General features: G+C 39.1%; 1 protein-coding gene across 1 annotated transcript in view; it reads right to left on the bottom strand.

The window, feature by feature from the left end:
* LOC122808662 (C-type lectin domain family 10 member A-like) overlaps positions 1 to 17,932 on the bottom strand; it is a 96,578-nt gene that overhangs the window by 63,827 nt on the left and 14,819 nt on the right. Inside the window, exon 2 of the mRNA XM_044079638.1 lies at positions 7,971 to 8,060. Coding sequence (XP_043935573.1) covers positions 7,971 to 8,060 — 90 coding nt within the window. The remainder of the gene's footprint in view (positions 1 to 7,970; positions 8,061 to 17,932) is intronic.

The following is a 17,932-nucleotide window of genomic DNA, read 5'->3' as shown; positions in this document are numbered from 1 at the left end:
CTCACCTTATTTCAATCCTTCTGTATGCATCCCCTCTACTCTCGAATTTAAACAAGACTGTCCTTAACAAACTCTCAATTTGCTACAACTACATTGCCAGGTTTGCCACTGGGCTGCCTTTTAGGACACATCATTGCATCAATCTAAATCAGCTTGGTTGGCTTGAACTACCCAGCCTAATCCAGTATAACCAACTGATTATGACCTATAAAATCCTCTATAATCCGGACAATACTCCTGCACTTAAAAATATTATCAACCCCTATAACAATCCTAGACCGCTTCGATCCTCTAACAAACTACTAATTCAGACTAACAAAATTAATAACATAGCCAGTGATTCTCTCTTTGCAAACTGTGTAAGTAGATCCTGGAACTCTCTTCCAGCTGATATTACCTTACTTTCCACCTTAGGTCAATTTAAAACTAGACTCAAACAACATCTGTCACTTAACTGGCTATGTCAATGTATCAAGCCTGGCTAACTCTCTCTAGAATGTGTAAAAACCTGTTAACCAGTTTACTGTGTAATTTAATTTAATCCTGACTTGTGCTCAGGATTAACTGTAACCTGTGGAACTTGTTTAACTTGCTTACTTATGTAATCTCTGTAAATAGTCTGTTTGTAATATGTAATGCTGGTATTATGTAATGCTGTATCTGCTTACTCTTGGAGCTTTTCTCCCCGGGCCTCCACTGAAAATGGACATGCATCCAGTCGGACTATCCCGGTCAACAAATGTAAAATAAATAAAAAAAATAAAATAAATGTACAAACCATACATTATACAGATGCGCACACAAGTGCACACAACACTAGTACTGTTTCTACAATCGAAAAAGCCATCATTTTTACATTTGCTTACTTAATCTAACACAATATTTAACAAGGACAGATGGCAGGAGACATGCTCTCTGTGGACATTTTCAGTAATGGAAAATAATGTGCCAAGTGTTTTATGTATAATAACATTTTATATGCAGAAAACGTATATAAAAAACTGGGGTTTGCAATATTAGTATATAATGTTAATGTCATGAATGCAACGTGGCACTTCAAATTATTTCTAGAATATATTACTGTGCTTTGGAAATAACAGTGTAGCCTGTTTTCAATGAATGCCTTTTACATACATAATTTGAGTTGCATTACTTAAAACATCATTATGACTTCTTTATTTATTTTTATTTTGATAAGTGGTATAGCTCACCCGCCAAGCACATTTATATTGCTGGTACCAGGGAGAAAAGCCCCAAAGACAAAGTATAACCCATCCTGAAGGCAATAATCTCGAAACAGATGACACTGAACTCTGTTTTAGAGAATTGAAAAAACAACTGCAGTTCAATTGCTCAGGCTGTGAGTAGTACGATCTGACGGGTACACATGCTACAGACAAAAGAAAGGGTTTAATGGTAATCAATCACAATGCTCTGGCTCCTCTTCCATTGCCTCACGTAAAACACATTGAAAAATGGAATTATTCAGCTAAGACACTTCAAAGAACAGAAGTATTTTCACAGGAGGCAAACTCTCCTGCACCCCCATGCATCCCACACACCCCTATGAACTTAAATATACCAACTCTGAGATTGTATAATACTGGACAATTTCCCTGCATCCAGCATTCAGAGATTATGCACAAATACTGCAGTTCCAAACTGAATGTCTTACCACAAACAAAACGCATTCAAAAAGAGTGTCCTTTGACCAGGCATAGGTGGTTGGGTGATTCATATATGTAATATCTGTATGCATGCAATTGTATGTATGTATCTATGTATGTCAAGCCATTTAGTTTAGAAAATTAAGAAGTTGTTGACGAACTGTTTTTTTGTGGTCCAGTGGTGCAAAGTTTGATTCCCTCAACTTCCAGTGCCTAACTGTATGACTCTGAGCAAGTCACCTAACCATACACTGCTCCCAGGCTGCATCGAAAATAGGTACACAGAGATCAGTGCTCTACCCCAGAAAACAAATACATGTTTATATATAATGAGAGAGAGAGAGTGTTGTCTTAATGAAAAGCAGGACTTTCGTTAATATTTTTTTTAAAAAAAAAACAACTCTATTCACACACACACACACACACACACACACACACACACACACACACACACACACACACACACACACTGTGTGTGTGTGTGTGTGTGTGTGTGTGTGTGTGTGTGTGTGTGTGTGTAAGGTCATCATCTCCCATGCACCATGTACAGGATTCAGTCCTGACCGCCAACCAACACCTGTGTGCAGTTTGTATTTTCTCTCTATGTCTCTTTGGTGTTGTTCCCACCTCCCAAAAACATGCAGGGTGCTTCCACCTCAAACTCACCCAATAATGGAGCTGTGGGAACCAGCATAGACTTTAGATGTTGCCTGTAGAAAAACTAAACCAACCACTTTGGGCATCAGTTGTGGAACACAGTATCCCCTAGATAGGAGGACAAAGATCACAGAGTGTGTGTCAGGGCTGCCCACCTGACAGTTTAAAAACTGGCTCTAGGTGATTTGGTCACATTGATTTATGATGTCAGAAATGGCCATTGGTATTTGTTAGTGATGAGTGGGATGAAATCCTGACCTACTTCAACCTAGTAAATCCAAAAAAATAGGTTGCTAAGGCAAGTGAAATCAGGCACAAGTATCAGCCGGTACCAAACAATTTAATTAAGCGCTTTTCATCTGTACGTTGTACAGACTTCTTCAGACAAAATACTCAACATAGAAGACCCTTTAAATAAGTAAAAACAGTTGTTCTAAACCAATCATATGCAGTGATTAATTAGTGAAACACATAAATACATTTAAAACAATATTCAAAGTAACTACTCATTTACATAAAAACTATATAGACAAAGATGGCTCATAAAACTACAAACTATACAAGCTCTTCAGAATAATGTTAATGGCTAAGGTTACAAAAGACCCTAGACTTTACATGTCCTTAAGACTTTTAACATTATAAAATTAAAAAACATAACGAAAAATAACCTCTTAAATAACACAAGAACATAAGTAAGGCACAGGCACACAGCATGTGCATTGCCTTACATAAAACTCAAAATGAGTTACAGTCAACCTTATAGGCATGACTACTAATCTAAACGTATGATCTAAAATTACAATAGTAATCAAAAAATAATCAAAAAATAACTAAGGCCAGTCTACCAGTAACAAACAGGAAAACTAACCAGTAACATTCAACTTTTACCTTTTCAAACTCTGCAGTTTCAAAATACTGCTAATCGAACACGACTCATTTAAGCCAGGAAATATGCAAGCATTAAGTTTTATTTGCCAACTTAGTTCTAGTTCCTCCAGTAATAATGGCATAGGTGCCCCCCTTTTATTAATAGTCACCTGGTCTAGTACTAAAAATCTAAAATTATGGTTTGTGTATCTGGATAAATGCTTGGCAAGTGCATTGTCTGGTTTATTTCTACTTATCGTGTATTGATGCTCGTAAATGTGCATGGGGCGTGGATGCAAGGTGTTATTTCTATACTTCAGTCTTGGCGGAGGAGGGGCTGTCTGTGAAGGATTTATAGTGCCAACAATTTCTGTTTGCTCTGAAAACATTATGTCTGACTCTGAAAATCTTTATTAATTATGTATACTGTGATCATTCTAAATAGTCTTGCTACAATTGTATCATTGCCCTCATCTCCATCTGCACATAATGTATCTGTTAACTCCTCCTATAATGTGGTCACTGATTATTGGTAATTTGCATTAAATTATTCCCTGAGCATTGCATTTACACAAAAAAGAAAGAGATAAAATGGTTTATCTTGTCAGTTAGGCTGAAGTAAGCTTTCCAGTTCTTTAGTCATGTTACTCAGTAGCTGAGGAATCCTTCTACCAAGCTCAAAACGTGTCACATGATACTGATACGACAAACATGATTGTATATCAGACCACCATGATGACTTCATCACATGAAAAGGCAAATTCCATCTACCAAGCTCAAAACTTGTCACATGATACTGATACGCCAAACATGATTGGATATCAGACCACCATGATGACTTCATCACATGAAAATGCAAAGCTTTGCAATAGATTTATCACTAACACTTCTAATGGCACTTCAGTATAATGATAAAGTTGAGTTATCCAACTCCACAAAGGAGGAGCCACGACGGACCCCAGGAACTACCGCCCCATTAGCCTGACGAGCCTGGTCTGCAAGGCCATGGAATGTATCATCATGGAACTCATAAACAAAGACATTGGTAATCTCCAAACTCTGGACAATACCCAGTTCGGGTTTGTAAAAGGCAGATCATGTCTCCTAAACCTGATTGGCTTCTTTGAAGCAGTCACCAAAGCCATAGATGAGGGCAAGGTGGTTCACACAGGCTATCTAGATCTCACCAAGGGTATATAAATCTCACCAAGATTGGAATTATACACAGACAGAACCCACACTGTGAGCAACTAGCAGACTCCAAATCCAACTTAAAGGGTTTAGGTGGGTACCACAGGTCTTCAGTCCTGGGTCCTCCTGTTTGCTATCTACACTGTGAAGTACAGGCTAACACAGAAGGTCTTTGGCTAACAAAGTTTGCAGATGACTGCAAACTATGAGCCATAATTGAAACTCCTAACGAGGTGGACATACTACAAAAGGACTTCACTGAGACAGATGCCTGGTGTCAAAGCCATGGCCTGAAGCTCAATGCCAAAAAGTGTATTGGCATCCCCTTTGGTAAAAACTCTGTATGCCAAAAATGTGATAAGAGACCTTGGGACACAGGTGGACAGTAGTCTCTCCTTTGATAATCACATCTCCACAGTGGTCAGGAAATCCTTTTACGTTGCTCACCTCATCACAAAAGGTTTCTCATCCAGAAAAAAAGAGGTCATTGTTCCCCTCTACTCATCACTCATTAGACCCATTATAGAGTACAATGCCCCTTTTGGTATGCACCTCACAAGACATCTACAACAACTGGAAAGGCCACAGAAAGACCTCACAAACAGGATTACTGGCTTCAAACAGATGCCCTACGCAGACCATCTCAAAAAACTCCAGCTTTACTCCGTTGCATATCGCCTACTCAGAGGCGATCTTTTCCTAACATACAAAGCTATGTCAAACCCAGAGCTGTTGGACATGCTCCACTTAAAGAAATCCCAATCCCTCTGAGCTACACGCTCTAGGGACCTAAACCTTGTCAGCACAATAAACAGAACATGCTGGAGGGATAGATTCCTGTCCCAGAGACTTCCCATACTCTGGAACAGGCATTTATGTCAAGCAAAGTTCTTCATTAGCATGGGCCCTTTAGGGGGTGTGGGGGGGGGGTAAAGTTAGCACTGACCCTATCTGCCAGGATGTTGGTTCTGTAATTTTTGTGCCTTTGTGCTGTAACATTCAAGCTCTGTTTATGCCTCCCAAAACAGCAAGAGGCACTGTGATTATCCATGTGCAACTAACATCGGGCAAATCTGCAATGCAAATTGTGGCCTGCTACAGATCACCCTCCATGACCCAGGACCACCACTCCACCTTTCTGGAGACACTGGAAAACATGAAGGTCCTACCAAACACCCTGATATTGGGTGATTTCAGTTACCCTACCATTCACTGGGAAAACTACTCGAGTACAAATTCTCAGGCCCAGCGCTTCATAGAATTCATCAACTCAAACGCCCAGGATCAGCTGATAAACTCCCCTACCAGAGGTGAAAACATATTGGACCTGGTCATCACCAACATGGGCGACAGGAATTCCACACCGGAGGTCAACCCCTTCACTGGTTAGATCAGACCATAAACTAATCACTCTAGATGTCCACACTCCACCACCACCCCCAACTAAGGAAATCACAGTAAAATACTTTTCTAAGGCAAACTTCACCTTACTTAAGACAGAGGTGGTAAGTTTCACAGCCCCCACGCTAAAGGATAATGCTGCCCAAAATGCAGAAACCTTTACAAATGCACTCTATGAGCACCTACAAGGATGCATGGATCGTGCCTAGCAAAACCAAGACTCACTCCTCTAAGAGAAGGAAACCAGTTTGGTGGACCCCTGCAATAAACAGGCTATACAATAGAAGGAGGAAACTAGTTTAGGAAAAAAGCAAATCCCAAAAAGGAAAGACATTCCTGATCAGTATCAGTAAGAAAATGAGGTCCCTCATGAAATCATCCACGGCTAACTTCGAAAGAAAAATAGCCAAGGATTCAAAAGATAACCACAAAGCCTTCTTTAGCTATGTTAAGAATCTAAGTGGCAATTTGCAGATATGCTCTGAGATAGTGCAAAATAGCAGAAAATATACTGAACCTACTGATACTGCCAACATCCTGGCAGATAGATTCCGTGCAAACTTCACCCCCCTCTCACCGCCAAAAGGGCTCACAACAATACTGGAAAAGTGTAGTGTCCCAAAAATCACAGACGCACAGGTGAAAACAGCCCTTTCAAAAGCCAAAAACACAGAGTCAATGGGACCAGATGGTGTCCCAGGCTGCGTCTTGCACAAACTACAGAATGAACTAACCCCCCACTTAAACACGCTGTTCAACCTCAGCCTCTCCACAGGCTACATGCCCATAGAATGGCGCATAGCAACGGTTATTCCTCTCCACAAAGGAGGGGCCACAACTGACCCTGTTAACTATCGACCCATAAGCCTGACTAACCTGGTCTGCAAGGCTATGGAGCTCATCTTCACGGAACTCATTAACAAAGACATTGGGAACCTCCAAACACTTGACCTGACCCAGTTCAGCTTTGTTAAAGGCAGATCATGCCTACTAAACCTGGTTGACTTCTTTGAGACAGTCACCAAGGCCATAGATGAGGGAAAGGTGGTTCACACAGCCTACCTTGACCTCACCAAGGCTTTCAACACCATTCCCCACTCGGGTATTACAGAAAAACTTACTAGCCTGAACATAAACCCCTACGTCATGAGATGGGTTGCCAAGTGGCTTACAGACAGAACTCACACGGTAAGAATAGCGGGCTCCAGGTCCGACTCTAAACCAGTCACAAGTGGTGTCCCACAAGGCTCGGTCCTGGGACACCTACTGTTCGGCATATACTGATCAGAAGTACAGGCAAACACAGGAGGACTATGGCTAATCAAGTTTGCTGATGACTGCAAACTGGGAGCCATAACTGACTCTTTGGCTGACACGGACATCCTCTAAAAGGGCCTTACTGAGACGGACACCTGGTGTCAAAGTCATGGCCTCAAGCTACATGCCAAAAAATTCATAGTCATCCCATTTGGGAAAAACAAAACACCCAAGAATTACCACATAGGTGGCAGCCCCCTTAATACAGAAGAAGTAATAAGAGATCTGGGGACCCAGGTAGATAGTAATCTCTCCTTTGACAATCATACCTCACAAGACACTTCCAACAGCTAGAAAGACCACAAAAGTACCTCACCAAGAGGATTACTGGTCTCAAACATATGTCCTATGCAGCCCGAATGAAAAAACTCCGGCTGTACTCAGTGGCACATCGCTTACTCAGAGGTGATCTCTGCCTGACTTACAAAGCCATGTCCAGCTCAGAATTGATGGACATGCTCCACCTAAAGAAATCCAAGTCACTGCGAGCCACGTGTGCTAGTGAGTTAAACTTCGCCACAACAATAAATAGAATATGCTGGAGGGATAGATTCCTGTCACAGACTCCTCATGCTTTGGAACAAAATTCCGAATTACATCAGGCAGAGCCCCTCACTAACACTCTTCAAGAGAAACCTTGACGAGTGGATGGGTAACAGAAAATACACCCCTGGGATCACTTCATTGGCTCTGCTTGACAGAGGATCAGTTAATTAATCAATGGGGTGGTCAAAGCCGACACACTCTGGCTAGGCTTATAAATGCCCACGTTCGCACTGCTCATGCCTGGAGTTTCAAATCCCAAAAACGGCAATGTCATAAAATACACAAATGTCTCAAAGACTAATAACAGTTTGTAAACACACTTACATAAGATAATCACAGCTGTGGTTGTGACCAGCTGGAAGCAACAGAAGAGGAAAAGCACTATTTTGGTCCATGGCTTTGGCTTCTTTGCACCTTAAAAAGATAAATAAAAATAAATATTTTATTTTAGTAATACTTCATTATGAATTGAAGTAAGCAATCACTTAAATGCTAATATACTGAATCATTTTTTTGTTTGATTATGTATTATCTGGAGAAGGCCTAATTCGTTTGACTTCTCTTCATGTCATGTTCTAGACCTAACGGTGACACAGAGAAACAGAACAATTTTAATGCAGCAAATCAGATACAGAAATAGAGAACTATCATCATAAATAAACAAACCCTTGTTTGGCATCGGTCAATCTGGACACTGGTCAGTCCACTTCAAGCCAAAGAGGGCAAGTATGATGCCATCTAAATCAGTTATATTTTTGTTGTCAGTCATATAAGAATAAGACAGAGATTTTCATATAGGTAAAGCGGAGCAGTGACACAACTAATTGCGTTGTCACCTCACAGATGAGGTTCCCTGGTTCATTGCTTGGCTGGGATGCCTTCTGTGCAGAGTCTGCATGTCCTTCCTGTGTTCATGTGGGTTTCCTCCAAGTACTCTGGTTTCTTCCAACATTTCAAAGACATGCAGTAGATGGAATGGACACTAAAATGGTCATAGGTGTGAGGGTGTAAGAGCTAACATGGCAGGGCGAGCCACACAGTAGTGTAAACCTTGACTCTAGATGGGATTGTCACTGTTGAAGTGACACCCTGACCTTATGTGCAAAAATGTGAAAAAGGGGTTACGTACGGATGAAGTTTATTTATTATTTATTTTATTTCAGGTTGGTAATTGGGGTAGAACAACAGTATCGACAAACCATTTACAGGTTCAACCTGTGTATAAACAAACAGGCAGTATGAATTCACATAAAAGACTGCAGCCATCCAATAAATAACAATGTGTGTATATGTCGAAATACACACATATATATATATATATATATATATATATATATATATATATATATGAGTGTCTCCTGATTGAGCAATGTGTCACTTGAGTGAATGCAAAAACAGCATTTTTTTAGACTGAATCTAAAAAAGAGTGAATCACTAAATGAAGGCACCTCCCCCATCCCACGCTTATTATACATACCATCTAGGTGATCACACAATGGGGGGGGTGCAAATTCCAAGACCCTACTACTCCCTGATCTCACATGCAAAGAAGCTGAAAGGTTGAAAAACAAGCCTTTAAAAGCATTTGCTGTTATGAACATTTACTCTTACAGATTGCAAATATATAAATATATAAATATACATATATGGGTGCAGATATATAAATATATAAATATACATATATGGGTGCAGATATATAAATATATAAATATACATATATGGGTGCAGATATATAAATATATAAATATACATATATGGGTGCAGATATATAAATATATAAATATACATATATGGGTGCAGATATATAAATATATAAATATACATATATGGGTGCAGATATATAAATATATAAATATACATATATGGGTGCAGATATATAAATATATAAATATACATATATGGGTGCAGATATATAAATATATAAATATACATATATGGGTGCAGATATATAAATATATAAATATACATATATGGGTGCAATAGATGTGGTCATGGAAAGCATTCACTACATGTTGGTTTTTTTGGTCATTTTTGTTACTGATACAAGTGGTTGCATTATATTACTGTAACTGCAGTTTGATAATGTTAAGAGCTATCCCCTTTCTCAACAACTATGCGACCAGGAAGTTAGTATATTTAATTTCCAGTGGTGTGGGTGGGAGCTCCCATGTAAAAGCAACGTTTCTGGTTATTTAGTTGATTGCAAATGTAATGCATGCATGCATTTCATTTACAATCACTTTACTGTGATATTTTTTTTTAGGTGAAAGTGATTTTGCTATCAATGAAAATTCATCATCAGTGTATTGGGTTCATAGGTAAGTACTAGGCTAGCTGTCCTCATAGGCCATTTTAAGTCTAGCCAGTTTTCCTTGCTGAGAATCAATTCCTCCTACTCTCTCTCTCGCTCTCTTTATATATATATATATATATATATATATATATATATATATATATATGTGCACACACACACACACACACACACACACACAGATATACATATATATATATATATATATATATATATATATATATATATATATATATATATATATATATATATATATATATATATATATATATATATATATATATATATTCACACACACACACACACTCACACACACACACACACACACACACACACACACACACACACACACACACACACACACACACACCAAGCTCTCTGTATTCAGTTAATTCCAGTATAACATGATTTCCAACAAGTTCTTTAGTGTAAAATGACAAAAGTATATAACTCCACTCTTTGAGAAATGAATATTAAGACCCATTGTATTTCAGTATTCAGTAGTTAGAACACATATGAATTGAATGCTAATCTAACGATGCTAAAAATGTTCCAGTTTTAGTGTCATCAGCATATTTAGACAGCCAAAAAGTACTATTAATGGACAAATGTAAAAATACAAATCTGAACAATACAGGGTCTAAAATGGAAAGGCGTAATGAATATAATTGCAGTTTGAAGACAATTATCAGTAATATGTGAAAATCAAGCATTTCAGCTGAATTGTGGGAACCAGACATACAAGGGAAGAATGAGGTTTAAAAGGCGGCAGGACTTAAATGAGCTATGCAATGTTTGACTGAAAATAATTGGGTAGATTATAAGTGATGTATAATGTTTGCAGCTGGAAAAGTGTCAGTGTGGTTTGTGATATAAAATGCTTGCAACTAGGATTGTGTCAGTGTGGCTTGTTTTCATTTGTATAAATGTACGATTGGCTATGTAGTAATTGATGGTTTCATAAAGATGTTTCTTGTTTACAAAAAATGCAGGAATTGAATAATTGATGTAATGTTGCTTAGCTTATATGATATATTGCAATATATATGAAATAAAATGTTTGTTATGCTAATTATAGTGTGATTGCTTTTATATGAATCTACATTTGTCTATGTCACAAGTGATAACTCAATAAAGGTGTTTAGAAAAAAATATATATATGAAATAAAATGTTTGTTATGCTAATTAGTGTGATTACTTTTATATGAATCTACATTTGTCTATGTCACAAGTGATAACTCAATAAAGGTGGTTAGAAAAAAATATATATATGAAATAAAATGTTTGTTATGCTAATTATAGTGTGATTACTTTTATATGAATCTACATTTGTCTATGTCACAAGTGATAACTCAATAAAGGTGTTTAGAAAAAAATAAAATATATCACCTTAAAAAAAAAAAAAGAACCACCGCGGAGAAGGATGTAACTTTTCTTCCAATTGTTTCTCATTTGTACCATACAGTGTATGAATTAAATAAAGCTTTGTAGTCGTTTCCTGAGGCGAGCTAATTGGCCATGGCAAGAGTTACTTTGTATGCAATGAGTACCAGAATCATCATGATTTTTTAACTCTTTTTAATAGGACCCATATCACAACTTGCGCAAAGGTTTGTGTCTTCTTTTGAGTCAAATAATCTCTTCAACCAAGCTTCTTTAAATGAATCCCAGAGGCAGAATAGTATAGATGTTTTTCTGACCATTTCTTTGCAGCAGTTATAACGTGTTTATGCTGCATGCACATTTCTTTGGGGTATACCATTTCCGATTCATAATCCTCTTAATTACTATAACTTCATTTTTTATTGGGAACTCCCCACCAGTCCTGTTAAACTAGTTATTGAATACAGAAATTATGAATGTTAATAATATTTGTACATCTGTATGAACATCGTGAGTCTCCCTTTTCAGATGGTAGGTCAGGTTCCCATCGCTGGTAGAAGCACATTTATGATTTCTAACTTGATATTCAGACTTCACCTCAACCACTGTTCCTGTAGTCCACAAATTAAAAACACTGTTGTACGATTCTCTACTAAAATCACAGAATCAGGATATATAATCCCTAAATTGATTTGCAAGCAGACTGTCATTTGATAATAAGCCCTTTCTTACTCCTGCAGCTGACACTTAGAACCTCTTCCCAACTCACGTTAGAAATGAAAAAGACTTAAGGAGAATTTAAGGCTAAATTACTGGTACATTCTACATCTCACCAATCAAAGGCTGCCACTGAAACCGGATCCAGTTCAGGGAAAAGCACTCACTTTAAACAGACAAAGCAATGCAGATCTTCTTATAAGAGCACTGGATTATTTAAATCTTTATTGAATGGTAAAAACACATAGATGTTAAATCCAGTCTCACATTCAGTTTAAGCATAAACCAAGCAAAAACAAAATATCATCTGACAGCTTTACCCTCATCAGAATTCTAGCACTGCTTTATATTTCTCAACTGTAACTTCATATAACAATATAATCAGTTGAGTAAAAAAAAAACTATAAAACTAGAGAACATCTTGTTTACAGGAGGAGCAAACCTCGCATGGACCCCCCTGATGTGGGAGGTAAGCCCCACACACAGCCCAGAATAATATATAGCAACTCGATGGTTATACCACTGTGGAAAAAAGGGGAAATAAACAAAAAACACACTGCCGACTTGCACAGTACAATGCACTGCGATGAAACTCACTGCGACCTAAAATCTTCCCAATGAAGATGAATGATGGAAGTGGCACCTATGACTCATGGGTATATGCATATTTATATTTCTAAAATTGTATGCATCACATATGGCTTGTATTGACTATGGCATTTAAAGCTGCAGCAATAAAATTTCAAACAAACTCATAATTACAGAAAGGAGGCATTTTGCAGCAATATTGCATCATACATTCTAATATCATGTCGTCATACAGGTAGACACAGTACCTGCACTGTTATTCAACAATAACTGCAATGCTGCAGTCCCAGTATCGCTTCCAAACTGTTCCTTAACCTCTCATTCACTGCCATGAAAAAGCTACATTATATATTATATTTATATATTTTGCAGGTGCTTCTTACAGTCTCAGTGTAATGAAAAAATATATAATCTAGGTAATACATAATAACAGCCCCCAAAATTTCCTGCAAATTTTCTCAATTAGTAACTGGTCTATTATCTGTTTACTATTATCTCTGCCTGATAATATATTATTGTTTACCTGTGTTATCTCTTCATAGTTAAGCACATACATAAAGTTTTGTGGTGGGTAGAAATATTAGTATCTACTATTATTACAAATGTTCATTAAGCTTAGTCTATACATGTAAAATCGATGTATTAAGAACTCACTGCACGTATTACTCTGTATCCACGTGCTACTTCTCTGGTGTAATGTTTTGAAATTTTGTACAATTGTTCTGCTGTAAATGTGGATTTTTTCTCCCAGGGTCTCCACTGAAAGAGGACCTGTGTCCAGCCAGACTTTCCTGGTAAACAAACGTAAAATAAAATAAACAGCTTAGTACTTTAAAAGCATCAACTAGTGCAATACAGATAACTTTTTCTGTATATCTATCAGTTCATTTTCTAAAATCCTTGTGCTGATAACTGCTACAGCAATTATCTTGTGACGCTTCTCTTCAGCTACTTTAAACAAAATTAACAAAATATAAACAAACATTAAAAGAAAACAGTGATTTTGCAGTAAACGTGCTAGTATGAAACGAGCATTGTTTTATGAGAAGGTGACAGAGGAATGCATGACAATAAACTAAACCTGAATCATCAAAATAACTGCTGAAGGAATAGACAAGATTCTATGGATTCACAGAAAGAAGAATGGATGGATCTTCTAGCTTTCTTCATGAGAATGATCCCCTCCTTAAATTTTGATCTAGCTGTGGGTGAGGGGCTTGCAAGGCATTATGATCCTACAACAACAATTTTGTAGATCCACAATATCACCCCGACTGCTGACCGTCTAGTTACAGAATCAGAGAACCTCTCAAAGAAAGGGATACTAGTCCCCAGCTCAGGAGCCAAGCTTGGGGATGGTCTTCACTGTAAAAGTGCCTGGTGGCTGGTCACCCAATAGTCTGTCAAGGCCAGCATGTTGGGTCACCACCTGTAAGGTGAAGGGGGGGTCAGGTGTGACCACCTACAAGGTGAAGGGGGTCAGGTGTGACCACCTGCAAGGTGAAGGGGGTTCAGGTGTGACCACCTGCAAGGTGAAGGGGGGTCAGGTGTAACCACTTGCAAGGTGAAGGGGGGGTCAGGTGTGATAGCAAATGAGTGACAAGTAGGAGTTAGACAAATTAGGAAGGACTTAACCTTGGCAATGGAAACTGTGTTTTGGGACATGAAATGTCCACTTCGTTATGGAGAAGGAGACAGACCTTGTGTGAGATATAAAGGAATACCTTTTATATATAGGTTATTATACCATAACATATAGCATTGGTCCTGAAACAAGGCTTCTAGACTGATACTGGTCTTTGCCCTAGTCTGGAGCTGACCCTTGGGAAATGCGGCAATAGTCACAACCTCCCAGCTACACACCATACTGTTGGTGTTTCTGCTGGTAGAGTTTTGTCTGAAAGGAAAATCTCTCTTCGTTGTTTGTGCACAAATGCCAGACATATTTTCAGACTGTCAGGTCACGTTAGACATTGTGGGTGAAGTACTTGATAGGGTACTTCCTACTGATTCAGTTGTCCTATTTGAGTACTCATGTGGGGAACAATAGAGATACCAAGTTGGGGGGTATGACTGTGATAAATTGCTTTGTGGATCTGCACTTGAGTAGTGAAACATTTTTGGACTTCTATGAAGTCACAGACTATGTATAACATATTTATTTATTTGTTTTTATTTATTTTACATTTGTTTACTGGGAAAGTCTGACTGGGCTGTTGGTCCATTTTCAATGGAGGCCCAGAGAGAAAACTCCACTAAATAGATACAACTACAAAAAGAATTACATTGGGAAAAATAGCCAGCACATTATTAAGTACATTACAAACAAGAGTAACAGTGGTCAATAAGACAATACAATATTTATGCCTTAAAAACTATGATTAAAACAGTTACATATCATAAGTAGTGCAAGTCAAAGAGAAAGAGTGACCATCCATCCATTAGGCAGCATGTCCTTAGTGGACATTTGCAGAGAGTAATAACATGAGAGTATTCGACAAAGCATAAGAGTATGGCATTTATACAATATCGTAGGCTGATCATATATTGTACATGTTCATACAGGCATATCATTGGGAGCATGAAGGAGAGAGAGAGAGACAGACAGAAAAGGAGCAAGCGAGGTGAAGGTGATTGATTTAGAATACAGAGATAAAAGGCACTGCATGGTAATCACGTTAAGAGGGGGAGTATGTTTACCTGACATTTATGAACACAAGGATGAGCCTATGTGTGCTCAGTACCAATGTCAGTGATCAACTTTGCACTTATGTTGCCAGATGTCATATGCTCTGGACACTCTGATCTACAGATGTGTTGATCTATCAGCTGATTGCTGCTTTGTGAAGAGTTGGGTCATACCCAACAAGCAGTAGCAGGACAGAACCAGTTTACCTAAACTGGTAGTAATAGTGCCATGAAAACTGCTGTTTTAGTGTTGGATGAGATAGCGCCCTCCTTCAGAAGGCCTTCTCTTGCATACCTGAGGAAGTCAGGGAATGGACTACTAATGCATCCTGTTCAAGATCTCAATAGTTTAGGAGGAATCAAAAAGCTAAAATGTGGTCAGCACTTATCAGCATTGTAAAACTATGACGTGATGTTAAACATCAGCAGAAAAGGAAACCAACAAGTTAGACAATGAAGCCTTCCATTCAGTGCTAGCAGGGGAGTCTGTATGTGGCACAGAGGTAAAGACAGGTCAGGAAAACAGCAACTGCAGAAGTCATCAACTCAAAAGACTGGGTGTAGAAATAGTCTGGTAAGGCCACAGGGAATGACTTCCAGATAACCACAAAGAGATTTTGTCAAACCATCTGCCATCTCTGAAGGGGAAGTAGGACTTTTTTTAACAAGGATGGAGAAACACTGATTTCAAAAAGGGATATTATGAGAGGATGGAAAGAAAGACTTTAAGGAACTCTTGAATCTGCTGCACGTGTGCCCTTCTCAGGAGGCAGTGCCAGCTGCAGCTGGTGGGACTGTAAACACTTGTGTAGATGAGGTCACTGTTGGTGATTAAATAGTTCCATGATGACAAATGTGGAAGTGGAGGACATCCCATCCAAAATGCTGACAATCCTGGCTGTTGTTGGCCTGTAATAATTAATATGCTATTTCAGTGCTACATAGAACATGAAGCAGTACCTCTAAGTTTGATACCTTAGGGGGGTGTTCCCCCATTTTCAGAAAGGGGGGGTCAGTCTGTGGGTTCCACTCATACAGAGATTCTACTTCTCATCCTGCCTCATAAACCATAACCCATGGAGCTCTAAAGGAGGTTACATCTGACAGTTGAACATCTGATTCAGAAGAACCAATGAGAGCTTCCATTTTCTAGCTGCCATATCAGTGGCATGGGTACATTAGTAGATCTTTGTATGTTTTGTCAGAGGATACATTTGTAGAAAATACCCCTTTCGGAGCCCAACACTGTATAGCACTAAAATGCCTGAACTACCCCATCTTCTAACATATACACATCTTCTTACATAGGATCATAGGATCATAGGAAGTTACTAGGCTACTGGTCCTGAGGCCCTTACAAGCCTAGCCAAGAATTTAGCCCATGTTCCAACAATTCAGCACCTTATGCCACTGTCAAGCAGGGACACAGGTGGAATCCCAGGGGTATATTTTCTGTTCCCCATGCAGTTATCCAGGATGTGCTTAAAAAGGTTTAATGAGATACTCTGCTTTACGCAGAGAGGGAGTCTATTCCACAAAACGTGAGTCTCTGGGACACAAATCTGTCCCACCTACAAGTCCTATTGATGTCACAGATCAGGTTAAGGTCATGCATGTGGGTTACTCAAGTGTAGCTTGACTTGTGGATATGCAGCAGTCCCATCAGGGCAGGGTCTGAGATTGCTTTGTATGCCAGACAGAGGTCACCTCTAAGGAGTCTGTAGGAGACTGAGTAGAGGGACAGGACTTTTAGCCTATCTGTGTAGGGTAGATTTTTGAGGCTCTGGATTCTCCAGGTGAGGACCCTCTGTGGTCTCTCCAGCTGCTGCATGTGTTTTATGAGGTACATGCTGAAAGGGGCATTGTACTCAATAATGGGTCTTATAAGAGAAGAATACAGGGATGTTATGACCACCTTGTCCCTGGATGAGATACCCTTAATAATGAAGTGGGCCATGTAGAAAGCTTTTCGTACAATGGAGACAATATTGTGCTCAAAAGCCAGTTTGCTATCAACCTGGGTGCCCAAGTCCCTCACGACTGATTGCGTGCCTAGTGCCTTATTATCAATGTGATAATTTGTGGGGATGTCATTCTCCCCAAAAGGGATGATGATGCATTTTTTGGCATTCAGTTTGAGGCCATGTTTCTGGCATGAGTCATTTGTTTGGGTGAGACCCTCTTGGAGGATGTCCACATCACTAGGGGAATTGATGACAGCACCCAGCTTGCAGTCATCTACAAACCTGGTCAGCCATAGCCCACTAGATTTGACCTGCACCTCTGAGAAGTATATCCCAAACAGCAGAGGCCCCAAGACCGATCCCTGGGGGTACACTGCTTGTTATAGGTCTACTACTTGAGGTGGCTTCCCCTATTTTGACTAGGTGGGTTCTATCAGTGACCCAGTTTGCTACCCATCTGGTAACATATGGATTGATGCCTAGTTGAGAGATTTTATCTATTATACCTGAGTGGGGAGTAATATCGAAGGCCTTGGCCAGGTCAAGGTAGGCGCTGTGCACTGTCTTCCCCTCGTCTATGGCTTGGTGACTGTCTCAAAGAAGTCGACCAAATTTAACAGGCATGGCATCCGCTT

This window comes from Protopterus annectens, chromosome 8.part0, assembly GCF_019279795.1.
Source record: "Protopterus annectens isolate FY-2018-M chromosome 8.part0, PAN1.0, whole genome shotgun sequence".
NCBI lineage: Eukaryota > Metazoa > Chordata > Ceratodontiformes > Protopteridae > Protopterus > Protopterus annectens.
The sequence above is the reverse complement of the archived record's forward strand: the minus strand, read 5'-3'. Positions and strand labels throughout refer to the sequence as shown.